Source organism: Nycticebus coucang, chromosome 1, assembly GCF_027406575.1.
Source record: "Nycticebus coucang isolate mNycCou1 chromosome 1, mNycCou1.pri, whole genome shotgun sequence".
NCBI classification, from domain to species: Eukaryota; Metazoa; Chordata; class Mammalia; order Primates; family Lorisidae; genus Nycticebus; species Nycticebus coucang.
In genome coordinates, this window is record NC_069780.1 from 23,038,145 (window position 1) to 23,065,821 (window position 27,677).

At 39.1% G+C, this 27,677-nt stretch overlaps 1 protein-coding gene across 2 annotated transcripts; it reads right to left on the bottom strand.

Annotated features, from left to right (window-relative positions):
- On the bottom strand, positions 1–27,677 carry HPGDS (hematopoietic prostaglandin D synthase). 2 transcript variants are annotated; one of them, XM_053608530.1, is made up of 6 exons: positions 27,554–27,677; positions 22,913–23,054; positions 16,370–16,462; positions 13,745–13,854; positions 4,054–4,152; positions 1–312 (listed from the first exon to the last, which is right to left on the bottom strand). In XM_053608530.1, exons 2-6 carry the CDS (start codon positions 23,043–23,045, stop codon positions 148–150), a joined length of 600 nt encoding a protein of 199 aa, XP_053464505.1. In that variant the 5' UTR covers positions 23,046–23,054; positions 27,554–27,677; the 3' UTR covers positions 1–147. The 2 variants fall into 2 exon arrangements, with proteins under 2 accessions (XP_053464505.1, XP_053464589.1); XM_053608614.1 differs by lacking the exon at positions 27,554–27,677 and adding an exon at positions 23,355–23,474.

The window sequence follows — 27,677 nt, forward strand, 5'->3', positions numbered from 1 at the left end:
TTTTCATTTGCAAAGCGGAATATAGCTAAAGTGAAAGTCTTGGTGGAGGTAGAGAGGGGGAAAATGTGGATCACCTGGCAGGCTATAGCTATCTTCACAGGAGACACGCCGTAAAGATCAGCAATGCTTGGAGGTGTCGTGTATCAGCTAGAGTTTGGTTTGGGGTCTTCGTTGTATCCAGTCAGCGATGGCAGGAATGCCTTGGACTCTCTTCTTTAAAGTCACCAGCCTGGGGTACATATCCAGCAAGTCAGGTTTAAAGACCAGAAGCGTGGTACTGCAGGTATCCCAGTAGAAATCTGCCCAAGTTACCTAGTTTAAAGAACAAACTTATCATTTGAACACAAAAGGTATAACTTTATCAACATTCCAAAATTGAATTTAATTTCTTAATGTAAGAGATAGTTTATCTTAAACTCACAACAATCATTATCACAAGGGCATAATGTGCATGTGATAGAAATTTAGCTAATTACAGATAATGTCATACTCCTAACAGCCTACTATTAACATTTAGTGTATAAGGTATTTTCTGTGCTGATAGAGGGATGGATGGATAGGTGGATTTTACTAACATGAAATCATTAAGATACATACTTCTCTGTAACCTGATTCAATCTCCACCTCTCTGTGACAGCATGTTTTCCTCTAATCATCCATATTTTTCCATCTGTTCCAAAAATGTCCTTTACAGGACAAAGGAAAATTCATTCCAGATCTATGCATTTTGTCTGTTTATATCTTTTTTTTTTTAAGCTTTATTCAAATTAATATGAGGGTACAATATTTAGGTTACCTTGTTCTCACTTCCAGGGCAAAGTTCCATTTGGTTATATCTTTTAAACCCTCTTCAGAACAGTACCATTCTTTTTTTTTTTTTTTGAGACAGGGTCTCACTCTGTCACCCTGGGTAGAGTACCTTGGCGTCATCATAGCTCACAGTAACCGCAAACTGCTAGGCTCAACCAATTGTCTTGCCTCAGCCTCCCAAGCAGCAGGGACTATGGGTGCCTACCAACATGCCTGGCTAATTTTTTTTTCTTTTTAGTAGAGACAGGGTCTTGCTCTTGCTCAGGCTGGTCTCAAATACCCGAGCTCAAGCAATCTACCTGCCTTGGCCTCCCAGAGTGCTGGGATTCCAAGCCTGAGCCACCGTGTTCAGCCCAGAACAGTACCCTTCTTTTTTTATTTTATTATTAAATCATATCTGTGTACCTTAATACGATCATGGGCACCATACACTGATTTTATAGACCATTTGACATATTTTCATCACACTGGTTAACATAGCCTTCCTGGCATTTTCCTAGTTATTGTGTTAAGACATTTATATTCTACATTTACTAAGTTTCACATGTACCCTTGTAAGATGCACCGTAGGTGTAATCCTGCCAATCACCCTCCTTCTGCCTATTCTCCCCCCTCCCTCCCCTTCCCCTCCCCCTTTCCCATATTCTTAGGTTATAACTGGGTTATAGCTTTCATAAGAAAGCCATAAATTAGTTTCATAGTAGGGCTGAGTACATTGGATACTTTTTCTTCCATTCTTGAGATACTTTACTAAGAAGAATATGTTCCAGCTCCATCCATGTAAACATGAAAGAGGTAAAGTCTCCATCTTTCTTTAAGGCTGCATAATATTCCATGGTGTACATATACCACAATTTATTAATCCATTTGTGGATCAATGGGCACTTGGGCTTTTTCCATGACTTAGCAATTATGAATGGGGCTGCAGTAAGTACCTTCTTTTCATGTCACTGAATTACTGAGGATTTCACACTAGTCCTACAGAATGTCTTATCTTCAGGATATGTGCATTTCATCTTATTTACCGTGTCCTTTGTACTAGATAGTATAAAGGAATAGTTTGCAAGTTATTTCTAGACAATTTACGGTTATAAGTGAAATATTTTTGGCTAAAATTCATTCTATTGCATTTGGAAGAAATAATATATAGGTATGTGACCCAGTAGTGGTATGCTAAGATTGGCTACTGAGTTAGAGTGGTAACAGCCTATAGCCTACCTTGTGTGGTGGGTGTTTTTCTTTTGTGACTAGAGGTTAATCTGTATTATGTTACTTTGGTTCCATAACAACATCAAAGAATGAAGTTTAAATGTAGACTATTCTTAGTTTTCTTTTTGTATGGAATTTAACAAAGCCGATTGCTAGTATTTCATCAACTTGCTTAGGAAATATCTGAAAGCCAAGAGAGGCTATTGGTTAGAAGATTCAGAGCAGCTAACAAACATTTATTGGTCACCTACTGTGTACCATGCCGAGGTCAAGATGCTGGAGATTGACTGGAGTACAAGGTATGATACAAGCTCCTTGTCTATTGCAGCTTAACAAAGAGGAAGATCTTCTGTGGTGGTGATTGGAGGAAAATGCCTCCCTCCCACCAATTCCTCAGAGGAGATTAACGCAGGTGGCCTTTTACTCCACAGAGAACTAGCAGAGTTTAACACCTTCCTAGAAATCTGTGTGTGTGACCTCAAGCAGGAGGCTCTTCCAATACAAGGCTCAGATTTCAGATTTCTGAAGGCTACCCTTAAGGTTAATAATAATAACAACAGGAGCTGGTATGCTCACTCAGAGAAACTGCTGGCATCTTTGTTCCCTCCCTCATCCTACCCTCTGGGCCAATGGACTTCAATAAAATCAGAGTGGAGCAAACACTCAGTGCCATTGCTGGAAGCCCACAAACGGGCAATGGACCCCTGAGCTCCCACTTTTAATTCTACTCTATGTCACATGTCTCTTTCTTTTTTTTTTCTTTTGAGATAGAGTCTCAGTATGCCACCCTCACTTGAGTGTCAGTGGCGTCACAGCTCACATCAACCTCAAACTCTTGGGCTTAAGCAATTCTCTTGCCTCAGCCTGCCAAATAGCTGGGACTACAGGCATCCACCACACCTGGCTAGTGTGTGTGTGTGTGTGTGTGTGTGTGTGTGTGTGTGTGTGTGTGGCTATAGCTGTCATTGTTGTTTGGCAGGCCTGGGCTGGGTTTGAACCAGCCAGCTCCAGTGTATGTGGCTGGAGCCTTAGCCGTTTGAGCTACAGGCACCGAGCCTCATGTCTCTTTCTTTACCGTTGTTTCTAACTCTGTGTTTCTTCAGTTGATGGCTGCCAGTTTCCACAGGTCTTAGCAGACCCCGCTCCTGGGGCGGGGCGGGACCCTGACAGTACCTATACCACCAACAATGTGATTACTGAAAGGTGTATGATTTTTATTTTTTGTCCAGAGAGCATCTGTCTTAAAATGTATCATCAAATTACTGTGTTTTCCCAATGTTGACTCATGTTTCTTAAAATAGTTTTTCACCAGTAGAGTTCATGTGCACTCTCCATGTGCTATGTGCACCTCTTTGGCACAGTTGGTTTCATTTGTTGCATTTTGCTTTTGATATTAAAATATTTGTTGTTATATAATTATATGAAATATTTTATTATCCCAAAGTCAAATCTACTAAAAAAGGCTTATTTAAAGAAGCTTAGTTTTTGTTTGTGCTATATACTGTATTCTCTCCAGATGGGTAATATAGTGTTTAAAAACTTTTTGTTTTTTTAAGAGACAGAGTCTCATTTTGTCACCCTCAGTAGAGTGTTATGGTGTCACAGCTCACAGCAAACTCCAACTCCGGGGCTTAAGCGATTTTCTTGCCTCACCCTCCAGAATAGCTGGGACTACAGGCCCCCACCACAGCGCCTGGCTTTTTTTGTTGCAGTTGCCACTGCTGTTTTAGCTGGCCAGGGCTGGCTTCGAACCCACCACCCTCGGTATATGGGGCTGGCGCCCTACCCACTGAGCCACAGGCGCCACCCAATTTTCAAAAACAATTTTCAAAAACTTTTCTTTCCTTCTTTCTTTTTTTTTGCAGTTTTGGCCAGGGCCAGGCTCGAACCCGCCACCCCTGGTATATGGGGCCGGCGCCCTTCTCCTTGAACCACAGGCACCACCCTCAAAAGCTTTTTATAAGTTTTTGGCTTATACTTTTATTTGCCATTTCATTTTATATTTATGTATTTTAAGATGTAAAATATACTCACAGAATTACCAATAAACCACTCTTTTTTTCCTAAATATGTGTCCAAATCTTGCAGAAGATGAGGTGCATCAGATGTGAGCAGCTCCTTAAACATTTGATCCTAGAAGAGGGAGAAAATATCAATTTAAGAATAATGAGAAGAAAAATATGATTTAAAGGGGAAGCAGATTTCATCATTTTTATTCTCCCACTTGAGTTCAGAAAGGAAGTAGCTACATTTTTCTTCAAATTTGTGGAGATTCAGGCCTGACTGTTTAGATGTAAATCATATCTTTATTTTATTTATTTAATTTTTAGAGACAGAGTCTCACTTTGTCACCGTTGGTAGAATGCCATGGCATCATAGTTCACAGCAACCTCAAGCAATTCTCTTGCCTCAGCCATCCCAGTAGCTGGGACTAACAGTGCCCACCATAATGCCCAGCTACTTTTTGAGACAAGGTCTCACTCTAGCTCAGGCTGGTCTTGAACCTGTGAGTTCAGGCAATACACCCGCCATGGCCTCCCAGAGTGCTAGGATGACAGGTGTGAGCCACCACACCAGCCCCATATTTTTATTTTAAAAAGGTCAATTAAAAAATACCTTTGTCACCAGTTCTTATAGTTTGTGTGTATGTGAGTAAATATTTTACCTGTAAAAGCTTTTTTAAAAAATTTTATCTTAATTTTTTTATTAATGAAAAATAATTTTATTATGTTTTTAGGTTTCTAAAATTCCCCTTTTCCTTAATCTGGCTCCCTTACAGTTAAATAATATCACCGAAGGTAAAGAAATTCATTTTATTTTGTAAGACTCAACTCCAGGTTGTCAGTTATTCATTTCATCATTGCATTTAACGCACAGTACCATAATGAATCATTATGGTCTTGTGCCTTGGTCCATTTTCTGTCATTGGTCTACCATTGTGCCGAGTATGGGATTTGTCTACCTGAATATCACCTATAAAGTGTATCATCCAGTTATCCCCTCTTTCATATATGATGTTATTAGTATTGTAAACCAAATATTAATATTCTTAGGAAGGAAAATGTATGTAAAGCACACCCAGTTGGGCACCCATAGCTCAATGGTTAGGGCTCTGGCCACATGCTCTGGTGCTGGTGGGTTCAAGCTTGGCTAGTGCCTGCTAAACAACAACAAAAAAAAATAGCTGGGCATTGTGGTGGGCACCTGTAGTCCCAGCTACTAGGGAGACTAAGGGAAGAGAATTGTTTGCGCACAGAGGTTGAGGTTGTTATGAGCTATGACACCACAGTACTCTACCAAGGGTGACAAAGTGAGACTCTGCCTCAATTAAAAAAAAAACACACACACACATCCATTTTTTAAAATTATATTCGTACTAGTACTTGAAGCTCTGAAGACCAAATAATTTATTCATGGCCTCTTTCTTGGTTTGAAGCATTTATTTATATATAAAATTTTTGGCAGGTCTGAGACTTGGTTATGAAATATAAGCTAAAATGAAAAGTATAAAATATCTATATATCATTTGTTAATATGTATAAATGACATAGAAACGAAATCTGACCTTTATTAACTTAAGTCAGATAGTGGATAATTACCTCACTGATTTGCTGATTTAGTTCCTGTTGCGACTTAGCTAGGTGATATAGATTACCAGGACTACTTATGTCTACTATGTGTACAGAGCACAGTTTGCACAAGCATCATCACATACAGGTTACGAATCCCTAACCCCAAATCCAAAATGCTTCACAATCGGAACCTTTTTGAGCTCTGACATGACACTCAAAGGAAGATGTTCATTGGAACATTTCGGATTTGGGATTTCTAGATTTGGGATGCTTAACTAGTAAGTATGATGCAAATATTCCAGAATTTGGGGTGGGGGAGGAAATCTAATACTAAAAACACTTTGGTCCCAAGCATTTTGGATAAGGGATATTCAACCTGTACTTACATATGTTTGCCAGATCTATAAACTGAACTTAGAAAGTTTGTCATTATTTTGACTTTATGCTCTTTACATAAGGTACACTATGATTAATATGTTCATAGTTTTTAAATAAAACCTAAGTGTGAACACTGCTGCTGCTTACACAGATTTTGTGAGCTGAAAGAAGGACAGTGGGCCCAGAACCATGTGGCACTTTTCACAGCTCAGCCCAGTACGTCGAAAACTACTTTAATGGCCAACTTGGCTATCCTAGAATAGCTAGAAACGTGAGGCAGTTGACTGGAACAGGATTTGGCTTCTGGACAGCTTTTCAAATATTCCTGTGTGCATGCCTAGGAAATTCTGTTCTTCTAATATGCATTCGACCTCTTCAGGTACACCAGTGCTCATGTATATGCAGCGCCAAAGAAATCTATTGTAAGGCGAGTATCCTATGTGGTTGACTTATCCTTTAGCCCAGGTTTAGTCTCTTTATAAGTTTGGTGAATTTTTCAGTCTAATGAAATGTAAATTAGCAAATAGCAAAATCATTATTATTTAATGTTCATTTTAAAGGACACCAAAATAATAAAAAGGAAATTTGATATACATCATTTTTTTCCAGATGTGTAGTTTTGAAAGTACATTTGCTGTGCTGGGCATGGTGACTAATGCCTGTACGCCTACCATTTGGGGAGGCCAAGGCAGGAACATCACTTGAGTCCAGGAGTTTGAGGCTGTGGTGAGCTATGATGATGCCATTGTAGTACTCTGGGCAACAGAGTGAGATTTTATATATATATATAAAATGTTACCTGATAAATCCTAGACAGCCACTTTTTTTTGGCCGGGGCTGGGTTTGAACCCGCCACCTCCGGCATATGGGACCGGCGCCCTACCCGCTGAGCCACAGGCACCGCCCGACAGCCACTTTTATAACTTGGTGAACTCAGAAATTTCCTGCCTCCCCTTCACAAAGTTATAGGGCAAGAGATTTTTTTTCACCCCGAGTAATCATCATAGTCTTGTAATAAATGACTTTTAGGGGTTTTAGGGAGGTTTATATCTCCAAAGCATTATTTTTATTTTTACTTATTTGTTTATTTTTGAAACAGTCTCACTCTGTCACCCTGAGTAAAGTGCCATGGCATCATAGTTCACAACAAACACTTGGGCTCAAGCAGTCCTCTTGTCTCAGACTCCGAGTAGCTGGGAATATAGGCCCCCATAACGCCCGGCTATTTTTAGAGATGGACTCTTGCTCTTGCTTCGGCTAGTCTTGAACTCCTGAGCTCAAGTAGTCAACCTGAGTTGGCCTCCCAGAGCACTAGGATTATAGGTGTGAGCCACCACGCCAGGCCCAGAGCATTATTTTTAAATCCACACTGCCAAATCATTTTGTATAGAAACCAAAACATTAGAATTACCTCAATCCTCATCCTCCATCCTTCTTTTTTTTCTTTTATTTTGAGGCAGAGTCTTACTATGTCACCCTCGGTAGAGTGCCGTGGCATCACAGCTCACAGCAACCTCAAACTCTTGGACTTAAGCAATTCTCTTGCCTTAGCCTCCCAAGTAGTGGGACTACAGGTGCTCGATATGACACCCGGCTTTTTTTGTTGTTGTTGTTAAAGAGACAAGTTCTCACTCTTGCTCAGGCTGGTCTAGAACTCCTGAACTCAAGCAATCCACCCACCTCAGCCTCCCAGAGTGCTGGGATGACAGGCACGAGCTGCACCTGGCCCCCCTCCTACATTCTTAAGATGAGGAAACTGAGACACAGATATATTGAATAACTAAGGCAATACTAAGGATAAGTTCAAGGATTGTCGTGGTGACCAATATCCATAGACATGTAGAACCTCTGTAAGTTGACCACCCAAGGGACTGTAACACACTGGCCAGCATATGCAGGTGGTCAACACAAGGAGCTAGTCCTACTGTACTAATACATACATGTGTGTGTGCCTGGTCTATGAAAATTAGGTCAGCTTATGGGAGTGGTCAACATAGGGAGGTGGTCATCTATGGAGGTTCTTTAAATTGTTTTCCCTTAAGACGGGGTCTCATTCTGTCATTCAGGCTGGAATGCAATGGTGTCATCAGAGCTCACTGCAGCCTCCAACTCCTGGGATCAAGTGATCCTCCTGCCTCAGCCTCCCAAGTAACTAGGATGATGGATGATGCATGCCACTTCACCAGACTAATTTTTCTTATTTTTTGTAGAGATAGAATTTCTCTATATTGCCACAGCTGGTCTCAAACTCCTGGCTCCAAGGGATCCTCCCATCTTGGCCTCCCAAAACACTGGGATTACAGGTATGAGCTACTGCTTTTTAATTAGAAATGGGATTTTTAGCAATAAATATTGAAATATTTATAATTATTGTGTATTTGATAGGTGTTTAAGGCACATACAACAAGAATATTTTCACTGTCCATCTTAGCTGCATCAATATTCCTCCTTTTGGCTCGGCACCAGTAGTACAGTGGTTACCGTGCCAGCTATATACACTGAGGGTGGCGGGTTCCAACTCAGCCCGGGCCAGCTAAACAATGACAACTGAACAAAAAATAGCTGGGCGTTGTGGTGGGCGCCTGTAGTCCCAGTTACTTGGGAGGCTGAGGCAAGAGAATCACTTTAGCCCAAGAGTTTGAGGTTGCTGTGAGCTATGACGGCACAGCACTCTACTAAGGGGGACACAGTGAGACTGTGTCTCAAAAAAAAAATAATAAAATTCCTCCTTTGAAAATTTCATATGACCACAAGGTGGCAGTAATGCAACTTACAGAGAAACAATGAACTACAAAACTGCAGTTTTCATTGTATAGCCAGGTCTTGCTTGTTAATTGAATAGTCAGCTGTCCACTATATTTCTGCAACATATTCTCCCTTCATATGATTTATTCATAAACTTCGATTGCTATGTCTTATGAAATTGTTTTTTGAAGTAGGTGATATGTAAGAGCATTGTTGTTCTAATACAATTATTTGCTCTGTCACCCAGGCTAGAATACCACGGCCTCAACTCAGCTCACAGCAACTTCAGACTGCTGGGCTATCAAACGATCCTCCTCCCTTAGCCTTCCAAGCATCTGGAACTACAGGCCCCACTGCCATGACTGACTAATTTTTTTGTTTTTAGTGGAGACAGGGTTTCACTTTGCTCAGGCCGGTCTCAAAGCCCTAAACTCAAGCAATCCTCCCACTGTGACCTCCCAGAGGGTTAGGATTACAGGCGTGACGCATTGTGGCTGGCCAACAACAGTATTTATTGAATGCTTTATACCTAGCGAAAGGTACGTATGCTAGCATTTAACCTTCCCGACGTACTTAGAGTCATCATATCCCCACTTTACAAGGAGTTTGAACTCACTCCAAGGGTGATGGCTTATGCCTGTGATCCTAGCACTCGGGGAGGCTGAGGTGGGTGGATCACCTGAGCTCTAGAGTTCAAGACCAGCCTGAGCAAAGCGAGACTCTGTCTCTATTAAAAATAGAAAAACTACCTGGGGGTAGTAGCAAGCACCTATAGTCCCAGTGACTAGAGAGGCAGAGCCAGAGGATCGCTTGAGCCCACAAGTATGAGGTTGCTGTGAACCATGGTGCCACAGCACTTTACAAAGGGAACAGAGTGAGACTTGGTCTCAAAAAACGTTTGAATTATCGATGGGAAGTGACAGCTAATAAGAAAGGAATCAGCATTCAAGCCACTCTGACTCCAGAGCACAATTACATTTATGTCAAAAAGTTGTTCTATTTCTATCATCAAACAGATTTATTTTCCTGCATCAGCAGATGTGTGTGTTTCTCCTATGTCAGTAAATGCAAATACCTTTATATACAAATTCTCTATTGAAGTCAGAAGGTCCTAATGAAATAGTATTTAGAATAAATACTAAGTACATATGATGTGCTCAAATATGTACTTAATTGATAAGACTACTTTCTATTTGTTGTTCTGGGCTGTGGCTTCTGACTACAGGCCTCTAGCTTTAGCTTAAACGTGCATGTAGATGTTCCTGCACAGCTGTTCCGAGCAGCTGCTGGCGCTGTGGCGCTGTACCCAATGGGTAAGAACTTTGGGTCTGAGTCACAGTGACTGGGATTTTAATTTCTTGTGTCCCACTTCTAGCTAAACAATCTTAGGCAAGCTATTGACACTGCACGAATCTTAATTCCTTTATCTGGAAGATGAGGGGATATGAACAATTTCACCCTAATGGGATCCTCTGCCCAAACTCGCTAATTTAAGCCACTGTATACACAGGTGAGGAGGCTGTGGGTTCTGGAGCCAGCTGTCCGGGTGGGCTCAGATCACAGTTCTATCACTTGCTGGGTGACTTTGGTCAACTCCATAACTGCTCTGTTTCTCAGTTCCTTCATCTGGAAAGTGAATGTGAAGATAAAAAGCCCTTATCTCAGGGGAGGAGAGGGAGGGCTGACAGGTAACACCTGGAAAGCCCAGGAGCAGCGCCTGGTGCATGGTGTGTGTGGGATGAAGGCAGCTCATCTGCTCACTCATTCAACAAGTACTTAACATCTGCTCTTACAGGGCAGTGATGGGAGCGGGGGCATCAGGTGAGTAGAGCAGATGTGATCTCTCTCCTCCATGATGCATGCTACTTGAGATCAGCAACAAACAAGTAAATGCATGTTCAATTAGAGGTCGTGACCACTAGAGGGCTGCAATGAAGAATAACAGAAGGAGGTCTAGTGATAAAACACCAAAAAAATTCTGGATAGAGATGATGCATTTGACACACATATACAATTTCTTTTTCATCCCCAAACCACAGCAATGAATGTTTTAAAAAAGACAGAACCTACAGGAGGTGGAAAATTGGAGTGGAGACAAGCACAAACAATGTTTGAATCTGTAAAGCAGGTGGGTGAATGGCACCTGCAAAGCGAGGGCTAAGAACCAACCTGTCAGGGTACATCAGAATTGGGGTTAAGGAGATGAGGGGGCACAAAATGAGGATGGGAGGCAATAAAGCCATTTTAACATGCGATTTCCTCCTGCATTTTATCTGCCTGACACTTGCCCCTTCCCCCTTCTCAGTGGAAGGCTGGAGAGCACAAAGTTTCTGTGCTGAACAATGTCACATATTGTATCAAAACTGGAGAATTAATGGACTTCTATGTACTGAATGCTAAATGCTAAAGAGAGGCCCCCAGCCCCATCTTTACTACATGTTTCCATAACACTGGTGTTCAGGCCTTTGTCTCTGGGAGGTCTCTGGGAAGGAGACTGACAACCTTCTTTAGGAACTCTTCCAAGTCGCAAGAAGGGATACCTGAAAATAGCAATATGAGGAAGTACCCCCTAAATGGCCTGATGATGTTCAAAATCAACAACCCCCACTCACATGCTCCCAGCTGTGAGTAAACTTTTTACATTTTCTTCTCTTTATCATGGATTACATAGAATGGTCTCACTCCTGAGAAAAGACAGACACAAAAACAAAGAGGGGAAAAACCTTTGCACAAACATACAATAGGCAGGGAGATAACATTATACCCATTAAATAAATGTAAAAAAAAAAAAACATTTTACCAAGGGAAAAAACGCCATAAGAAAAAGTTCTTAAAAACACAACATCAAAATGTATAACTCAGTAAAAGGATTGATGAATAAAGTTGAGGAATTCTTGCTGAAAGAAATGCAGAAGAAGAAAAGAAATAGAAAGAAAAAATATCCAACATCTAAGTTACAGGAATTCTAGTATAATGAAAAAAAAAAATGGGAGGAAATCAGGGAAATAAATAAAGGAAATTGAGCCAGGCACAATGGTTCACGCCTATAATCCTAGCACCCTGGGAGGTGGAGGTGGGATCACTTGAATTCAGGAGTTTGAGATCAGCCTGAGCAAGAGCAAGACTCCCTCTCTCCTAAAAATAGAAAAATTACCTGGGCATTATGGTGGGCACCTATATTCCCAGCTACCTGGGAGGCTTGATGCAGGAGAATCACTTGAACCTAGGAATTTGAGCTTATTATGAGTAAGGCTAATGCCTTGGACACTCTATCCTGGGCAACAGAGGGAGACTCTGTTTCAAAAAAAAAGCAGCAAAAGAAATTTCCTCTAACTGAAGGACAAGAGTCCCTGCTCAAAAGGGCCCAACGAGACAATAGCACAATGGCAGAAAACGAGATCATATCACGACTCATCATTTAGAACTTTCTAAAGGCAAATGTTCTACAGTCTTCTTCAGAGTGGAAAAATATAGATTACATACAATGTTAGATTGGATTCAAAGTTCTCAACAGCTAAAAACCCACAGGTAATGTTTTCCAAATACTAAAGAAACATTACTTTCAGCATAGAATTCTATACCCAGCCAAGGAATAAGACAAGTATGAGGACAAAATAAAAACATTGGCAGACAAATAAGGCCCCAAGTTGTTATTTCCTATTATCAGTAAGCGATTGGAGGATTGTTTCACACACTCACTGAAACAGGACAGAAAACAGGAGAATGAACCCAAGAAAGATCAAAAGAAGCATCCCGATGATAATATCCTAGGACGACAACTGTGGACCAAGTGTCAAGGGCAACCAAACCGGGTAGAGACATCCATCCCTGACAGCAAGTGTATCACCATCTATCATTAAACCTTAATTTTATAATAGTAGATGTACCCCGAGTAAACAAAAATATATATGAAGAAAGGGGACAGTATCCAGGAAACAGGACTTTAACTCCACAGGCCAGCGTCACTGGATTGGTGGTGAAGGGAAGTCGGATGAGACAACTATGAAGAAAAGCTAGAAAGCAGCGCAAAGGAGAGTGGAGGCCTCCAAGCCAGAAAGGGCCCAGAAAACACGGGGTGATCTGGTATCATAAACCTTGTAGAAAATCATCGTAGCAAGCTACTGAAGAGTGTGGGGAGATTCAGCAAACAAAGTGTTACGGAAAGAAACAGAAGGAAAAAGGCAATTGCTGACTTCGAGGAGGAAGAGTGAGAAAGGAAATATTATTAGAGTTTACTGCAATGCATAGTCTGTACAGTATTTGCCTAAGCATACGAATGCAACAGCTGAATATTGATTTAACCAAAAAGGCTAATCCCACTGTACCGGGAGCTAGGAGAAAGGCAAGGGGAGAGGATGATTACGTAAGAGATGCATTTTTATTACAGGTCCAGTATCCCTTTTGCAAAATGCTTGGGACCAGAAGTTTTTGGATTTTGCATTTTTTCAAATCTTGAGATATTTTCACCTATCTAAGGAGGTATTTTGGAGATAGGAAATAAGTCTATAGACAAAATTCATTTGTTTCAAATCCACCTCACACACGGCCCGAGGGTAATTTTATACAATAGTTTAAATAATTTTTTGCCAGAAACAGAATTTGTGTTAAGTGCTTACATATGTGACATTTTCCATTTGTGAAATCATGTTGGCACTCGAAAGGTTTTAAGCTTTGGATGTTTGGAACATTTTGGATTAGGAATGTTCGACCTGTACTATCATAAGAAGTTCATATAAACTGTGCAAAGAAAGCCATATTGACATATCCTGTAGAAATATGGAGATGTGTAAATCCTTCAGGAATAGCTAAGGGGGCGCAAAGAAGGTTGCTGTGGGGAGGGCTTACTGTGAGAGGGTAAAGCAGGCAATTGCAGCACTTTGTTTGAAACCATTGAAAATAATTTGGTATTTTAATACCATATTGCACATTGCTTTGCTATAAAGGCACTTTAAAATAAAGCACCTCAAACAGCATCTGGCGAATGGCATCTGATGAATGCTATTACAGTACCAGCAAAGCGATCACATTACTTTGATAGCTTGCTTCTTCTCCGCCCAAGGAAAACGAGACATGAAATCATCCAGCGTGTCTGCAATCGCATCGACGTGACATTGTTCCACGTCTGTTTTTCCAGCCAGATCTATGGAATAGAGGCACACCAATATGTCCGATTTAGTTTACTGTAAAAAACTGGTATCTAATAAACAGTATATTCAGTAGGACCAAAACGCCGAGCAACATAAAACAACACCCGATGAAAACTGGTTTCCACTTATTTTGTTCCCTACTTCCCTCTCCCATTGGTAGCTACTTGTATTAGTTTCTTATCTGTTCTTCCCTTGTTTCTTTATGAAAATGCAAACAAATAAGAGTATATACCCCACCAGCTAAGCCCCTATCCCACATGTACCCTGCATGCCTTTTCCTTACAAGTACCTAAAGGCATCCTTAGCTCTTTTTTTCAGCTACATGGAATTTTCTAAGGTTATGTGCCACAATTTATTTGACTAGCCTCAGCTGCTTCGGTTTGTTTCCAATCTTTTTGTTGATACAAGTAATGCTACAATAAATAACCCGTAACTATAAGAACATTATAATTTATTTTGTAAAAATATTTATTTTTATTTTTGCAGATAATGTTTTATCAGGAGCATTTGTTTTCTGCCTAGAGGCTAAAAGTTTAAAGTAATAAAGGCACTTTTTTCTTTCCTGTCATTTTTTTTTTTTTTATTGTTGGGGATTCATTGAGGGTACAATAAGCCAGTTACACTGATTGCAATTGTTAGGTAAAGTCCCTCTTGCAATCATGTCTTGCCCCCATAAAGTGTGACACACACTAAGGCCCCACCCCCCTCCCTCCATCCCTCTAGGAAATCATGGATCTTCCTAAATATTTTCTTACTGATGTCAATTTAAAATGCTTCAGTATACATTGTAAAAGGGATTGCTTTTGTACATGGGTATACATTTACTAAAAATCAAGGAACCGTATACTGATAACACTGGTGAATCGTGTGTAAATCATACTTCAACTCTGTTAAAAGTGAAAGAAAACACTTGTATGATTTAGAGTTCCTCTGTAAACTGTATTTTTTTTTTATTGTTGGGGATTCATTGAGGGTACAATAAGCCAGGTTACACTGATTGCAATTGTTAGGTAAAGTCCCTCTTGCAATCATGTCTTGCCCCCATAAAGTGTGACACACACCAAGGCCCCACCCACCTCCCTCCTTCCCTCTTTCTGTTCCCCCCCCATAACCATAATTGTCATTAATTGTCCTCATATCAAAATTGAGTACATAGGATTCATGCTTCTCCATTCTTGTGATGCTTTACTAAGAATAATGTCTTTCACGTCCATCCAGGTTAATACGAAGGATGTAAAGTCTCCATTTTTTTAATGGCTGAATAGTATTCCATGGTATACATATACCACAGCTTGTTAATCCATTCCTGGGTTGGTGGGCATTTGTAAACTGTATTTTTGTGTGTGCTGTTCAAAAGTTGATTTTTCTTTCTGACCTTGAGAAGCCTTCAGAATTTTCTCTTAGGTTCTCTTCACTTTTTAGCCCTAAACTGCAGGCCCATATTCTCAGCCTCATTTTGGATATGTCTCTGGGTTACTCTCTTGACTCCCAAACTTCCTTAAACAAATCCCCAAATGCCATCATCACACCCTACCTCCAACCAGCTCTTCCTTTTTCATTCAACATATAATTACTGCTCTCCTACCATGATCAGCCTCCAACTGATGCTACAACGTGGAATAAAAGAGATCATTGTTTTTACCTGTATGGCACTTCTGGTTGACTAGAGAGGGCAGATGTTGAAAAGAGTATTACAAGAGGAGAAATTTTTTTAAAAAGAAGAGGCCAGGCCCAGTGGCTCATGCCTGTAATCCTAGCCCTCTGGGAGGTAGAGGATGGGGAGGGAAAGGGGAGGAGGAGGAAAGTAGAAATAGTAGATGGTGTTGTGAGAATGACAAGTCTTGTCATTTCCCCAAATAGACTGCCTTCCACCTGACAACACTTGGCTTCTAGTTCCTAAAATGCTTCTACATTCACAAATTTTCTCATATTTTTCTTCTTTTCCATTGCAACTTGTTCTTTGCCAGTGACCTAATGTGCTTCCCCGCAGTTCTGCCAATCAAATACAAAATTAACTACGTGATGCGGATACCTGAGATGGCACTCAGTGGAGACAAAGAAGACTCTCCCCATTTTTTTTAGCATAATTTGGATGAAGAACATCTTTGAGTCCATAGTTAGAGATTAGGCCAAGGAATTCTATATATTCATATATATTTCCCGCTAATTATTTTTTTCTGATAACTTATAGTACACATTCTAGAGAAAGTTTGGGTTGAGACATATCTGTCCAATTTTTCAGTAAAATTCCAAAAAGGTCTTAAGGGGCAAAGAGGTTTGGAGCAGGAGAGCAGGAGGCCAGGAGGCAAGATAAAATTGTCTAATTGTCCAGGGAACTCACAGAACAAGAAACTGATATAGATGGTAGGTACGTAGATACTTCTCCCATATTTAATCCCCTTCTTGTTTGTGCTATAGTGGTCAATAATAGGGTTACTTAATGACTATTGGATACATGTTATATATTTATTCAGTTATCAACAATCTTAAACATGATAAACACATTACCTGTGTTCTTCGTCAAGTATCTTGCTATTGCTAGGCTCTGGTGAAGGATAAGTCCATCTACCTCCAAAATGGGGATTTTGTGAAATGGAAGAGCTTAAAATAAAATGAGCAAAGAATCAAGTTCATGACAAAACCGGGAATTATAATACTTCCATTACTACTGATAATTATGGAAACAAAGTATGATTTTAAAGTCCTGGAATTCATAAATTAAAAAAAAAAATTTTATTTTTTTGTAGAGACAGTCTCATTTTATCACCCTTGGTAGAGTGCCCTGGCATCACACAGCTCACAGCAACCTCCAACTCCTGGGCTTAGGCGATTCTCTTGCCTCAGCCTCCCGAGGAGTAGCTGGGACTACAGGCGCCCACCACAACCCCTGGCTATTTTTTGTTGCAGTTGTCATTGTTGTTTAGCTGGCCCGTCTGGGTTCCAACCCGCCACCCTCGGTGTATGTGGCTGACGCCTTAACCACGGTGCTACAGGTGCTGAGCCTATAGACCTCCCTCTTAATACTGCTTTTTCTGTATGCCACAAATTTTGGTATGCTGTGTTTCAATTTTCTTTCTTTTGTGTGTGTGTGTGTGTGTGTGTTTCAATTTTCATTTGTCTTAAGAAGTTTTCTGATGTCTCCCTTAATTTCTTCATTTAGGAGCATATTATTTAATTTCTATGCATTTGTGCAATTTCCAAAATTCTCCTTGTCATTAGTTTCTAGTTTTATTCCATGTGATCTGAGAAGAAACTTGCTATAATTATGATTTTTCAAAACTTTCTGAGAATTTTTAGTGGCTTCACATGTGGTTAAGTATACCCTGTATATTCTGTAGCTGTTGGACAAAATGCTCTGTAAATATGTTAAGTCCATTGGGTCTATAGAATAGATTAAATCTGATGTTCCTTGTTGGTTTTCAGTCTAGATGGTCTTTCCAATGCTGAAAGTAGAGTGTTGACATTTCCAACTATTATTGTGTTGGTGTCAACACTCTGGTGTTGAGTGCATACATATTGACAACTATTATATCCTCTTCTTGAATTGATCCTCTTATCACTATATAAAGAATTTTGTCTCCTTTTTATGTTTTTCAACTTAACGTCCATTTTGTGTTATAAATATAGCTCCTTCTGCATGCTTTTGTTTCTGTTTGCATGTAATTATTTTTCATCCCTTGACATTTAGTCTGTGTATCTTTGTAGGTGAAGTAAGTTTGTGGTATGCAGCATATAGTTGGGTCTTGGTTTTGTTTTTTTATTTTTGTTTCCATTTAGCCAGTTTATCTCTTTTAATTGGAAAACTTAAATTATTTACATCTAAATTTTTTATTGACAAGTGAGAACTTACTCCAGTGTTCTGTCTTAAACATATAGTTTTCTACTTATAATTTTCCTCCTTCTTTGTAAAGGAGGCCAGTGCTGGTGCATCTAGTCAGCTATCTTGAAGCCCTACTTTATTTTGATGGGAAACTATTTGATTTATAGAGTAAGGCAGTGAGCATTTTTTCACATATATCGGACAAATTCATACCAGATAGAATATCAATATTTTATCTGTAAATCTTATTGTTTTTGTCACAAAGTAATAAGCACTTATTATAGAAAAGTTCTAAGTTGATAAAAATAATTCTACCACAAGTCATAACCATTTTAGTATTTCAACTGATTTTTCACATATATTTAAAAAACAAAATTATGTTGTATAGAATGTTTTGTAAACCATTCTCTGTGTGTGCTACAGCGTCTTTTAAAAATTTTTCTAAATCAATGAAACATTACCTTTTTAATGACTCTGTAATATTGCCATGTGTACTGATCATAACTTTCCCAGCCAGTGCCTTGGTTTTAAACCTACAGTTATTTTGGAAAGAGGGAAAGGAAGAAAATGCTACATGTACCCTCATGACCCTCACACTCTAATGGAATCAACTCTGTGTAGCTCTTTTAATTATCTTTCATATATAGACTGAATAAGTATAGTATGAACTACACTTCACATCACAAATAAAAACATCTTTAAGTCCTAATCTAATGAGTGTGCCAAGTATTCTTCTTGGTGTCTGAGATACTGTAGTGAGCAAAACAAAATACCAAACAAAGTTGACATGAATTGGGAATTGACATGCCTAACATTTGGGGGAGAGGCTTCCTTTGTGCTAAGCATTGTACTAAATATTTTACATGCCCAGTAGGTCTTCTTTCACTTATCCTATGCAATAGGTGTTAACTATAATCTCATCTTATAAATGAAAGAATGAGGTTAAAAGAGGTTATATAAATTATCCAGGTCACACAACTGGGGGTGATATTCAAACAGAGGTCAGTTGCTCAGCTTTCTTGTTCTAGTAGCCCCTGCTTTGAGAAAAATATTAAAAATCAGAGCAAGCCCAGAAAATACCCAAGTTAGGGAGTGGCTGACCACATTTTGTGAAGATTGGTTGAAGAACCTTGACACTCTTCACCTTGAGGAGCTAAAACAAACTAATTGGAATATAACAGCCATCTTCAAATGTGGCACAGATGCCAAATGGAAGAAAATTTTGACTCATTCTGATTTGCTCTAAAATGCAGAAATAGAACCAAAGAGTAATAGAAAAAAGGGCTGATTAAGAATAATTTTGTTAGCATTAGAACTTTTTCCAACAGAATGTGTTTTCTTTTGAGATAGTAAGTGTCAGCCACTGGAAGTATTTGAGTCAGCCTTAGGATAATTGCCAACCGCTGGAACATTGGGCTGCATCTAACAAGAAGAAATTTAAGGAGACAAATGCTAAGCTCTTCGTTTGGTTCCAGAAAATAAAATAATTTCAGGGTTGTTGTGAATTGGCAGGGTTGACATGTTAACAGGAGCACATGTCAAAAAGCTTTAAGGAATTTAGTGACACCAAATATGAGGTTTCAGTGTGATATGGCTACCAAAATAACTATTGTGATCTTAGTAAAATGTCTTGGCATAATGGCTAGACTTGTGACAACGGTGTTAGTCCCATTTTGCTCTGTGTTGTTCTGGTACCTGAAACATTGTACCTCCCCTTGGGTACCACACCTTAAATGGCAGGTATAATGTAACAGGAACTTGTTCAGTGGACATCCACTTAAGTGGTGAAGAAATTCAGACCAGGGAATATAAATAGAACCCTCAAAGAATAGAAGAGAGTTGTCCCTTGAGCCTAGATGTGATTGCCGATCTCACATAGCCCAGGGGAAATGGTATCTAAATCAAGAAATAGAGTAGCAATGTTCAATCGGACTAAAATTAACAATGGCAATCAGAGAAACAATCATGGAAATTCCAAAAATTGTAATCTAAGGAGAGGTACAGACGCCGGACATTTTAAATGGGGACTCAGTGCTGAATTCTCACAAACACTTTTATCTTTACTCAGAGCATTTATATTGAACTGACTACTCAGCCATGGCTTTTTCTCTGTGATGATTATTTAGATGTAAAAGAAGGAAGGAGTAATCTGTTCTTCATTAAGTCTAAGATCAATATATGAAAGCCATAAGGAGACAGATTTCAATTTTGTATAAGGAAGATTCTTTTAAAGTTTGCTTCCCTTCTATTTTCAGATGTTTTTTTCTCAGAATTTCACTTGGAGGATGGATCTGATAAGCTCGTTAATTGAGCCTCAATTTTACTCATATTTCTTGTTTTATTTTCTAGTTCTTTGTCCTATTGTATTGGGGGGTTCTTATTTTTATCAGTTATTGGTTTGTTTGTATCATATCTTTAATTTTGAAGAATAATTTGTCCCTAAACATTCTTTTTTATAACAGACTGTTCTTGTTTTATGTATAGAATATCTTCTCTTAGCTGTCTGAAGATTTTGTAACATTTTTGAAGTTTTTTCTTGCTAAATTATCTTGGCTTCTTCAGAATTGCTTTTTTTCTTCTGCTGCTTTATGTAAAAGGCAAGCCAAAAATCAATAGATACTTGAGAATAGAAATCAAATAGATACTTGTTTCACACTAGGCACTATTCTCAAGTATCTATTGATTTTTGGCTTGCCTTTCCCATTTTAAAGGGCGAGGAAAGAAATAATAGCTAACTGGAATGTGTGTGGGAGGAGCTTGCCAACAGATTGGCTAACCCATTTCACTGAGAAACCTCCATCTCTTCAGTAGCTGCCTTGGCTGGTCTGCTTCTCCAGAGAGAATTTTTCCAATTTTTGCTTGAGAGATATGAACCTGGTTGTAGCATTCTGGTTGTAGAGTGGGGGAAGGGTCTATGGGACCATTTAGATTTCTAAACTTCTACTAAATTTGATCTTTATTATAGCATTGTGTTCTCAGATATGCCTGTTGTCCTGGAATCCTCTGGTCCATCTCCTCTTGAGAGTAACCTCCACTCTTCTTCCAGGGAAGTGAAGGGATATGGTGGTCAGACTACATCGCATCCTAATCCTCTACTATCTCAGCTTTTATAGCAGCGGTTCTCAACCTGTGGGTCACGACCCCTTTGAGCGTCCAACGACCCTTTCACAGGGATCACCTAAGACCATCCTACATATCAAATATTTACATTACAATTGGTAACAGTAGCAAAATTACAGTTATGAAGTAGCAACAAAAAATAATTTTATGGGGTCACCACAACATGAGGAACTGTATTAAAGGGTCACAGCATTAGAAAAGTTGAGAACCCCTGTTTTATAGTTTTCTGCTGCTACTAACTCCTGAGCCTTTTTTAGTATCTCTGGGGTGATTCCGCTTGCCCTGTCCTCCCACAGGCTTATTTAAACATACAGGCCAACTAAGTCGCTTTACCATTGGCTGGCCTGCTTCCAGAGTTTTGTGCTATCATTTCCATATTCAAGTTTTATTTCTTTTATGGGCTTTTTATCTTTTTTAGAAAGTACTTTAATGTTATTAAAGGAGAGAAAAGAAAGTTTTAGAAAAGAGAAAATGTAAACACATGAGCACAATCTTCCTTTAACCAGGAAGAACTTAGTAATAAAAATATCCCACGATGGAATGCACTGAATGGAGACTTAGTTGTAGGATCTAGCAGAGGGAATTTCCTAAGGAGTGTCAAACCCTAGAGAGCACCACTAAATTGAATGGTAGGTGAAACCAAATTTTGTAATAGAAACTGCTTCTTAGTACATATCCTTTTCCTTTTTCTCTAAGTAATAAAACCCTGATTTTTAGCCAGGCAAGTGGCTATCCATGATAATGTTGACATTTCTCAGCTTGTCTTTCAGTGATACTAAGTTCTTGCCAGTTGACATATGCAGCTTTTACTTATGCTGCTTAAGAGGAAGGAATATGCCCCCTCCACCTTTCCCACTTTTAGATAGAACATTAAATGAAAATACGGTGGAACTTCCACAGCTGACCACCTCCCTACATTGACCACTTCCTAAAGATGATCTAATTTTCATATACCACTCATGCACCACATGTACGTATCTGTACCGCAGGCCTAGTTCCTTTTATTGACCATCTCAGTATGTTGACCAGTTGCGGTCTCTTGCATGGTTAAATTCCAGAGATTCTCCTCTATTCACAGTATGTAAATAAGACACCTATTTAGTAGATCAACAAGAAAGAAGGAGCCTAAGCTTAGACAATTCAGGGAGCAAAATCACTATGCCCACTTGGGGTTTTATGCAAATAAAACTTCTGCCTACTTTAAGACACTTTTATGTTGGTTCTCCATCAACTAAAGCATTTGAACCTGTATCCTAACCGTCTCTTTCAACTCTAAGAATCTATGAAAATGTTAAGAACATGTAGAAATTCCATGCTTCATAACATAATGAAAAGTCAAGGTAGAATAGGGTAAGAGACATCCAAACAACTTATATTTAAAAATTAAAAGGCAAAATTTGTTATATGTAATATCCTTGCTTACACTTTGCTACCCATCTTGGTCTAATTAATCAGTGAATGAAATTAGTGTTCACCTATTGTATGTTCACCATCTTAAACTCTCATGTACAAATTCTGATATCAGAAGAAACATCTGAATATTAATTGGTAAAGTTTCACGAGACTAGGAAATAAGATATTCTATCCCATCAGAGATGTCTGCCAAGAAGAATGGTGATTATAGGGGCAATGACTTTTAAGGAGTTCATGCTTCCAAAAGGCATACGACAGCTTACTGTAAACCTACCACTTATCACAGCAGTATTACTGTTGACATTGTCTAATGCAAATCAATTGGGCTTGGTGTTAAATTGACCTGGGTTTGAAACTCAGCTCTACTTACTAGAGTTGTGAGACTGGAAAAATTACCTAAACTCTGGGCTGTAACGTTGAGACAATATTCCATCTCATGTCCATTTCAGCTCTTATGATAAAGCTTTACTCTGGTTAACCTTTACATTCTCTCTCTCTGAGGTTTGTGTATTCACCTCTAATAGGAAAATTACTGGCTCACGTAGCATTTATTTAGTTTACCTGAACTGCCGCTTCTCGAGTTAAAGCTTTATGACATTCAAAATCATTTATTGTTTCTCATTTCCCTGAGGAAAAACAAAAATTTCTGAAAGTATATTTCCCCTGAATTTTCTTGGCCTATTGTTGGAACTACTTACTTGCTTTGATTTTAGGCCAATCGGCTTGTTCTATTCGGTGGTCTTCATACTCTATGTCCAGATAAGCAAATATGTAACGAATGATTTCTGCTCTCCCTCTCATATTAAAATAAGTGAGTTTGTAGTTTGGCATGGTGCAATTCTGGAAAAACAAAAGGTGAAGGATTATTTCCACAGCCCTCTAGGGCTATCTCAATATTTTTCTTTGAGGACTTTTTGGGAAAAATTTATGGGCTCTCTTGAGATAACTGGAGATCTAGAGGATATTTCAAAACCAAAATTATTAATTACTATCTAATGGAGAAGTCTGGTATAAATAACATCGTGACTCTCTCTCTGTCTCTCTCTCCTGCACTAGTAGGAATATTCCAATGAAATAACCAAGTGATTAAGAGGGTACCTACACACAAATCTTCAGAGGGTGGAGTGAAAAAATACTTGCCGTTTTAAGATGTTTTGTCCCGCTTTTAGTCACTTGAATGTGTGGAGTTTGACATTATGTCTGATTTGTTTGCTCTGGTGACACAGCTCGGAGTCTGTGAGGACAGCTGGGTGACAGCCACTGAGGGCAGGACAGGTGAAAGGGGCATGTGATGCCGCGTCCACGCCAACTCGTCAGCCCCCCCCTCCTCCTCACCTGTGGCCTTTCCCTTTGGGCATCAACGTGCCTTATGTTGGCCACCTCTGCATGATGACCACTTGGTCACAGTCCCTTGGGTGGTCAATTTATAGAGTTTTTACAGTATAGATTTTCCTTATAAGCATATGTGTACGGATGCATACACACACACACATATATATATCTCCATGTGATCAGCATTAAACATGAAACAAAAACTTTTCTCATTTCAATACCACAAACTTACTAAATGCAGAATACAAATGCCTACATACAGGAACTAAGAAAATGCCATGAAGGCTACGTTGAACAGTTTGATGAGAATATTTCAGATTGTATATGAAACCAGCACATTGTACCCCTTGATTGCACTAGTGTACACAGCTATGATTTAACAATAAAAAAAATTAAAAATAAATAAATAAATAAATAAAATAGCAAAAAAAAAAAAATACCACATAAATACCAACATCCACCGCCTGGATTCTGCATGAAAAGAAAGGGGTTGTTTTTGTTGTTGCCAATTTACAAAATCATGTTATTTTCTATTGTATTTCACTCAAATAAAGAAGACATTTAAAAGTTCTCAGCATAAGTTGGCAGCTATCTACATTTCTCTATAAACATATCTTTAAATCTAAGATTTGGCAGAGGTCTGTGAACATCTGACAAATACTTATCTTTTCTTCTAGAACATCCTTTCAACAGTTGTAACTCATTAACGAAGCTGTGCTTGCATAGGACCTTCCTATCGTTACTTGCATAATCATATTTTCTGTTTATACTACAAATGCAACATACTACAACATCAAAACACCTGAACAACAAATCACATTAACAGACAAAAGAGAAAAAACAAATCATGCTATCATCTCAATAGATACTAAATAAATGCTTAAGAAAGAATTTTATAAAATTATAACTCATTTGTGATCAAAACTCTTAGCAAAAAATAGAAACTTCTTAGCAAACTAGGAATAGAAGGAAACTTCCTTAACTAAATAAAAAGTTTCTACCAAAAACTTAAAGCCAACATCATCCATAGGGTCATCCGATAGAAGTGTATTCTTTAATGTCAGCAATAATAAGAATCATGCTGGTACTTCTGCCGTTCCTCATGATCCTGGACGGCCCAGCTAGTCCAATAAAATAAGACAGTAATGAATGATATGTAAGGAGGAGAGAGGAAGCCAACATTCTGTTGCTATGCAATGAAAGTGACTGTCTGAAGTGTAAGAGAGCCTGCAGATAATCCTGATCCTCTATTTAAAGTAGAATGCTAAGGGTCAGAATAACCAAGACAAACAAAGAGAACACGAGGGAAGGACTGGACCTACCAGATAGCACGAGCCTTGTAATGAAGGTGCAACAACGTCTGTTCAGGACTAGACATATGGAGGTGCGTGAGAGTCTCAAAACAGAACCTCATGTATATGAAAGACACAACACTCAGTGGGGACAGAAAGGGACTGGACTAGGTTCTGAGACAATAGAGGAAAAAGGCACAAAATCAGACCTTATGTAACTCCATGTTATACACAGACATACCATCTGGGTCACAGAATGTGGTTTGACTAAGCGTGATTTGACTATCCTAGAGGAAGGACTGCACTATCACTCTGGCCCCTGCTTTCCTGTCGGCTGCATTTCTGAGCCCTTCCCCTGCCATTCTGTGTTAAGAATCTCATGTAGGGAAAACTGCACCTTCCGAATGATACAGAAACATGAAAAGTTGATCATGCTTGAAGATCTCCTTTGTACCTAAAATTAACTACTGGCTTCCTTGTACTTCAAAGAAAGTTCTGTGAAGTTCCCAAGCCAGCTGATAGATAAAAAACTCATTTAGAATTCCATTTGAAATATAAGATATATAGTTTCTCAAAGAACACATGAAAGAATGGATGATGATGATTAATAAATACCCTCGATAGAGACTTCCGTGTATGCTACACTTGTTAGGAAATTAACTATTTTATACAGAAATAATAGTGATGTTGAAAAGGTCTACCTTGGATACTTTCTTTCCCTTGGGTTTATAGCTCTTTTTAATTAATATAATGCTCATATATTTTAACTGATTTACAAAAAAAAATTGGAGCAATCAACTGCAGGAGCAATTTTAATGTGGTCATTGATAAAATTACAAACTTTCATAACCATTTCAAAACCATGTCATTCTAACTCAGTTGATACATTACTCTATATTACTGTAAGAGCACAGTCAAAAATTCTAGTCTCCGTGAAGGTGTCACCACCCAAACCAGGTTCATTGCCCATTACCCAAGAGGAAATCAATACACGGAAATAGCAGGTGTTACAGCAGAGAAAGTTTAATCTGCATATCAGTAAGTGGGGAGATGGGATGAATTATTCAAATCTGCCTCCCTGAGAATTTGGGAGACAGAGTCTAGAAGGATAGTTTGGTGGGCAAAAGAGTAGGGAATTGAATTTGCTAGTTGTCTAGGTTGGGGTAAAATTAGAGTGTACACATCTTCTTGTGTTGCTTCAATTCCTGGGGGTAACCATTCCAGCTGAGTTGGTAGGGGTTGCTGATTTGGGTGGGTCAGCCAATCAACTAGAATATGGGACCTGGAAGATATCTCCGAAACAACCCCCAGATTTTGAAAAGGCAATGTAATCTATGGAGAAAGCTAAGAATCTATGACAACCAGGTACTCCTGAGTAGCAATTATGGGCAAACAAACAGGGGGACAGTGGCTAATTATTATTATTCTTAGCTTACCATAGTTTTCACTTTGCACTATTCTATCGATCTGTAAAGGATGGTTTATTTATTTATTTATTTATTTATTTATTGGTGACAGAGTCTCACTCTGTCACCCTGTTTGTTTGTAGAGTACTATGGCATCATAGCTCACAGCAACCTCAAACTCCTGGCTTCGAACAATCTTCTTGCCTCAGCCTCCCAAGTAGCTGAGACTACAGGCACCTGCCACAACTCCTGGCTAGTTTTTCTATTTTTAGCAGAGATGGAGGTCTCATTCTTCTCAGGCTAGTCTCAAACTTCTGAGCTCAAGCAATCCACCTTCTTTGGACTCCCAGAATGCTAGGATTACAAGTGCGAGCCACCATGCCTGGCCCATAAAGGGTAGTTTTAAAAGAAAAGTGACAACAAGGCGGCACCTGTGGCTCACTGGATAGGGTGCCAGCCTCATATACGGAGGGTGGCAGGTTCGAACCCGGCCCCAGCCAAACTGCAACAAAAAATAGCTGGGCGTAGTGGCAGGTGCCTTTAGTCCCAGCTACTCAGGAGGCTGAGGAAAGAGAATTGCCTAAGCCCAGGAGTTGGAGGTTGCTGTGAGCTGTGATGCCACAGTACTCTACAGAGGGTGATAAAGTGAGGACTCTGTCTCTAAAAAAAAAAAAAAAAAAAAATCATCTCAAATAGTTGGCTCTCATGAAACCAAAGCTTCAGAAACAAGTGAGATATCCTTTGAGAGCTGTGAGTTTAAATTCCTGGCCAGGGGTAAATCCCTTAAACTGTCTCTGAAAGAAAGCAGGTGATGATAGGATGCAATTCATGGCAAAACATGGAGATGCTTCAACAAATATGCCTTAAAAATAATAGAAAATATTACAAACAACATTGCTGAACCTTATAAAAACAAGAAGGAAAGAAAGTGAAGAATCGTGAACTGTAATTTTCTACTGCATCACTCTTTGAAAAATCCCTTGGGAAAATTCTAGAAGAAGCTAGAATCCCTGATTGAAATAGGATTTTCCCTCCAGTACTGACTGTAATTTCTATGTTAAAATACACTTGAAAGTATTCTTTTAAATTTTTCTGTGCCTATATTTTCCTTCAAAATTACCATTTGGTTTTTCATATGGTCACATACTTGGAGAGGCTCTGATACAAGATCAGATTGGATAAAATAGTGACTATCGGTCACAAGACGGGCACTCAGTCACAAACAGGATTTGATAGTAATAAAATAAAACTCTGAAGTATAGAGAGTATTTCACTTCTTATTTATGTAGAGTTCAATAATACCACTTACGTGGGTTGTGTCTCTGTGGAGTCCCTGGTGTCTTCTGTGCCAGGGTCTGTGAGTGCACCTTGGGTTTATATGGTGAGTAACTGATGGTCACAAGCCAATGAGGGAGGAGGCAACTTACTTCCAC

Bases quoted from the DNA above. Each gene is read 5' to 3' on its own strand.
- HPGDS (XM_053608530.1), bottom strand. From the start codon at position 23,045: ATGCCAAACTACAAACTCACTTATTTTAATATGAGAGGGAGAGCAGAA. The intron at 16,463-22,912 runs GTAAGTAGTTCC...TTTTATTTTAAG, and splicing joins TTGGCCTAAAATCAAAGCAA to CTCTTCCATTTCACAAAATC. The intron at 4,153-13,744 runs GTAATGTGATCG...TCCCTCTTCTAG, and splicing joins AGAAGAAGCAAGCTATCAAA to GATCAAATGTTTAAGGAGCT.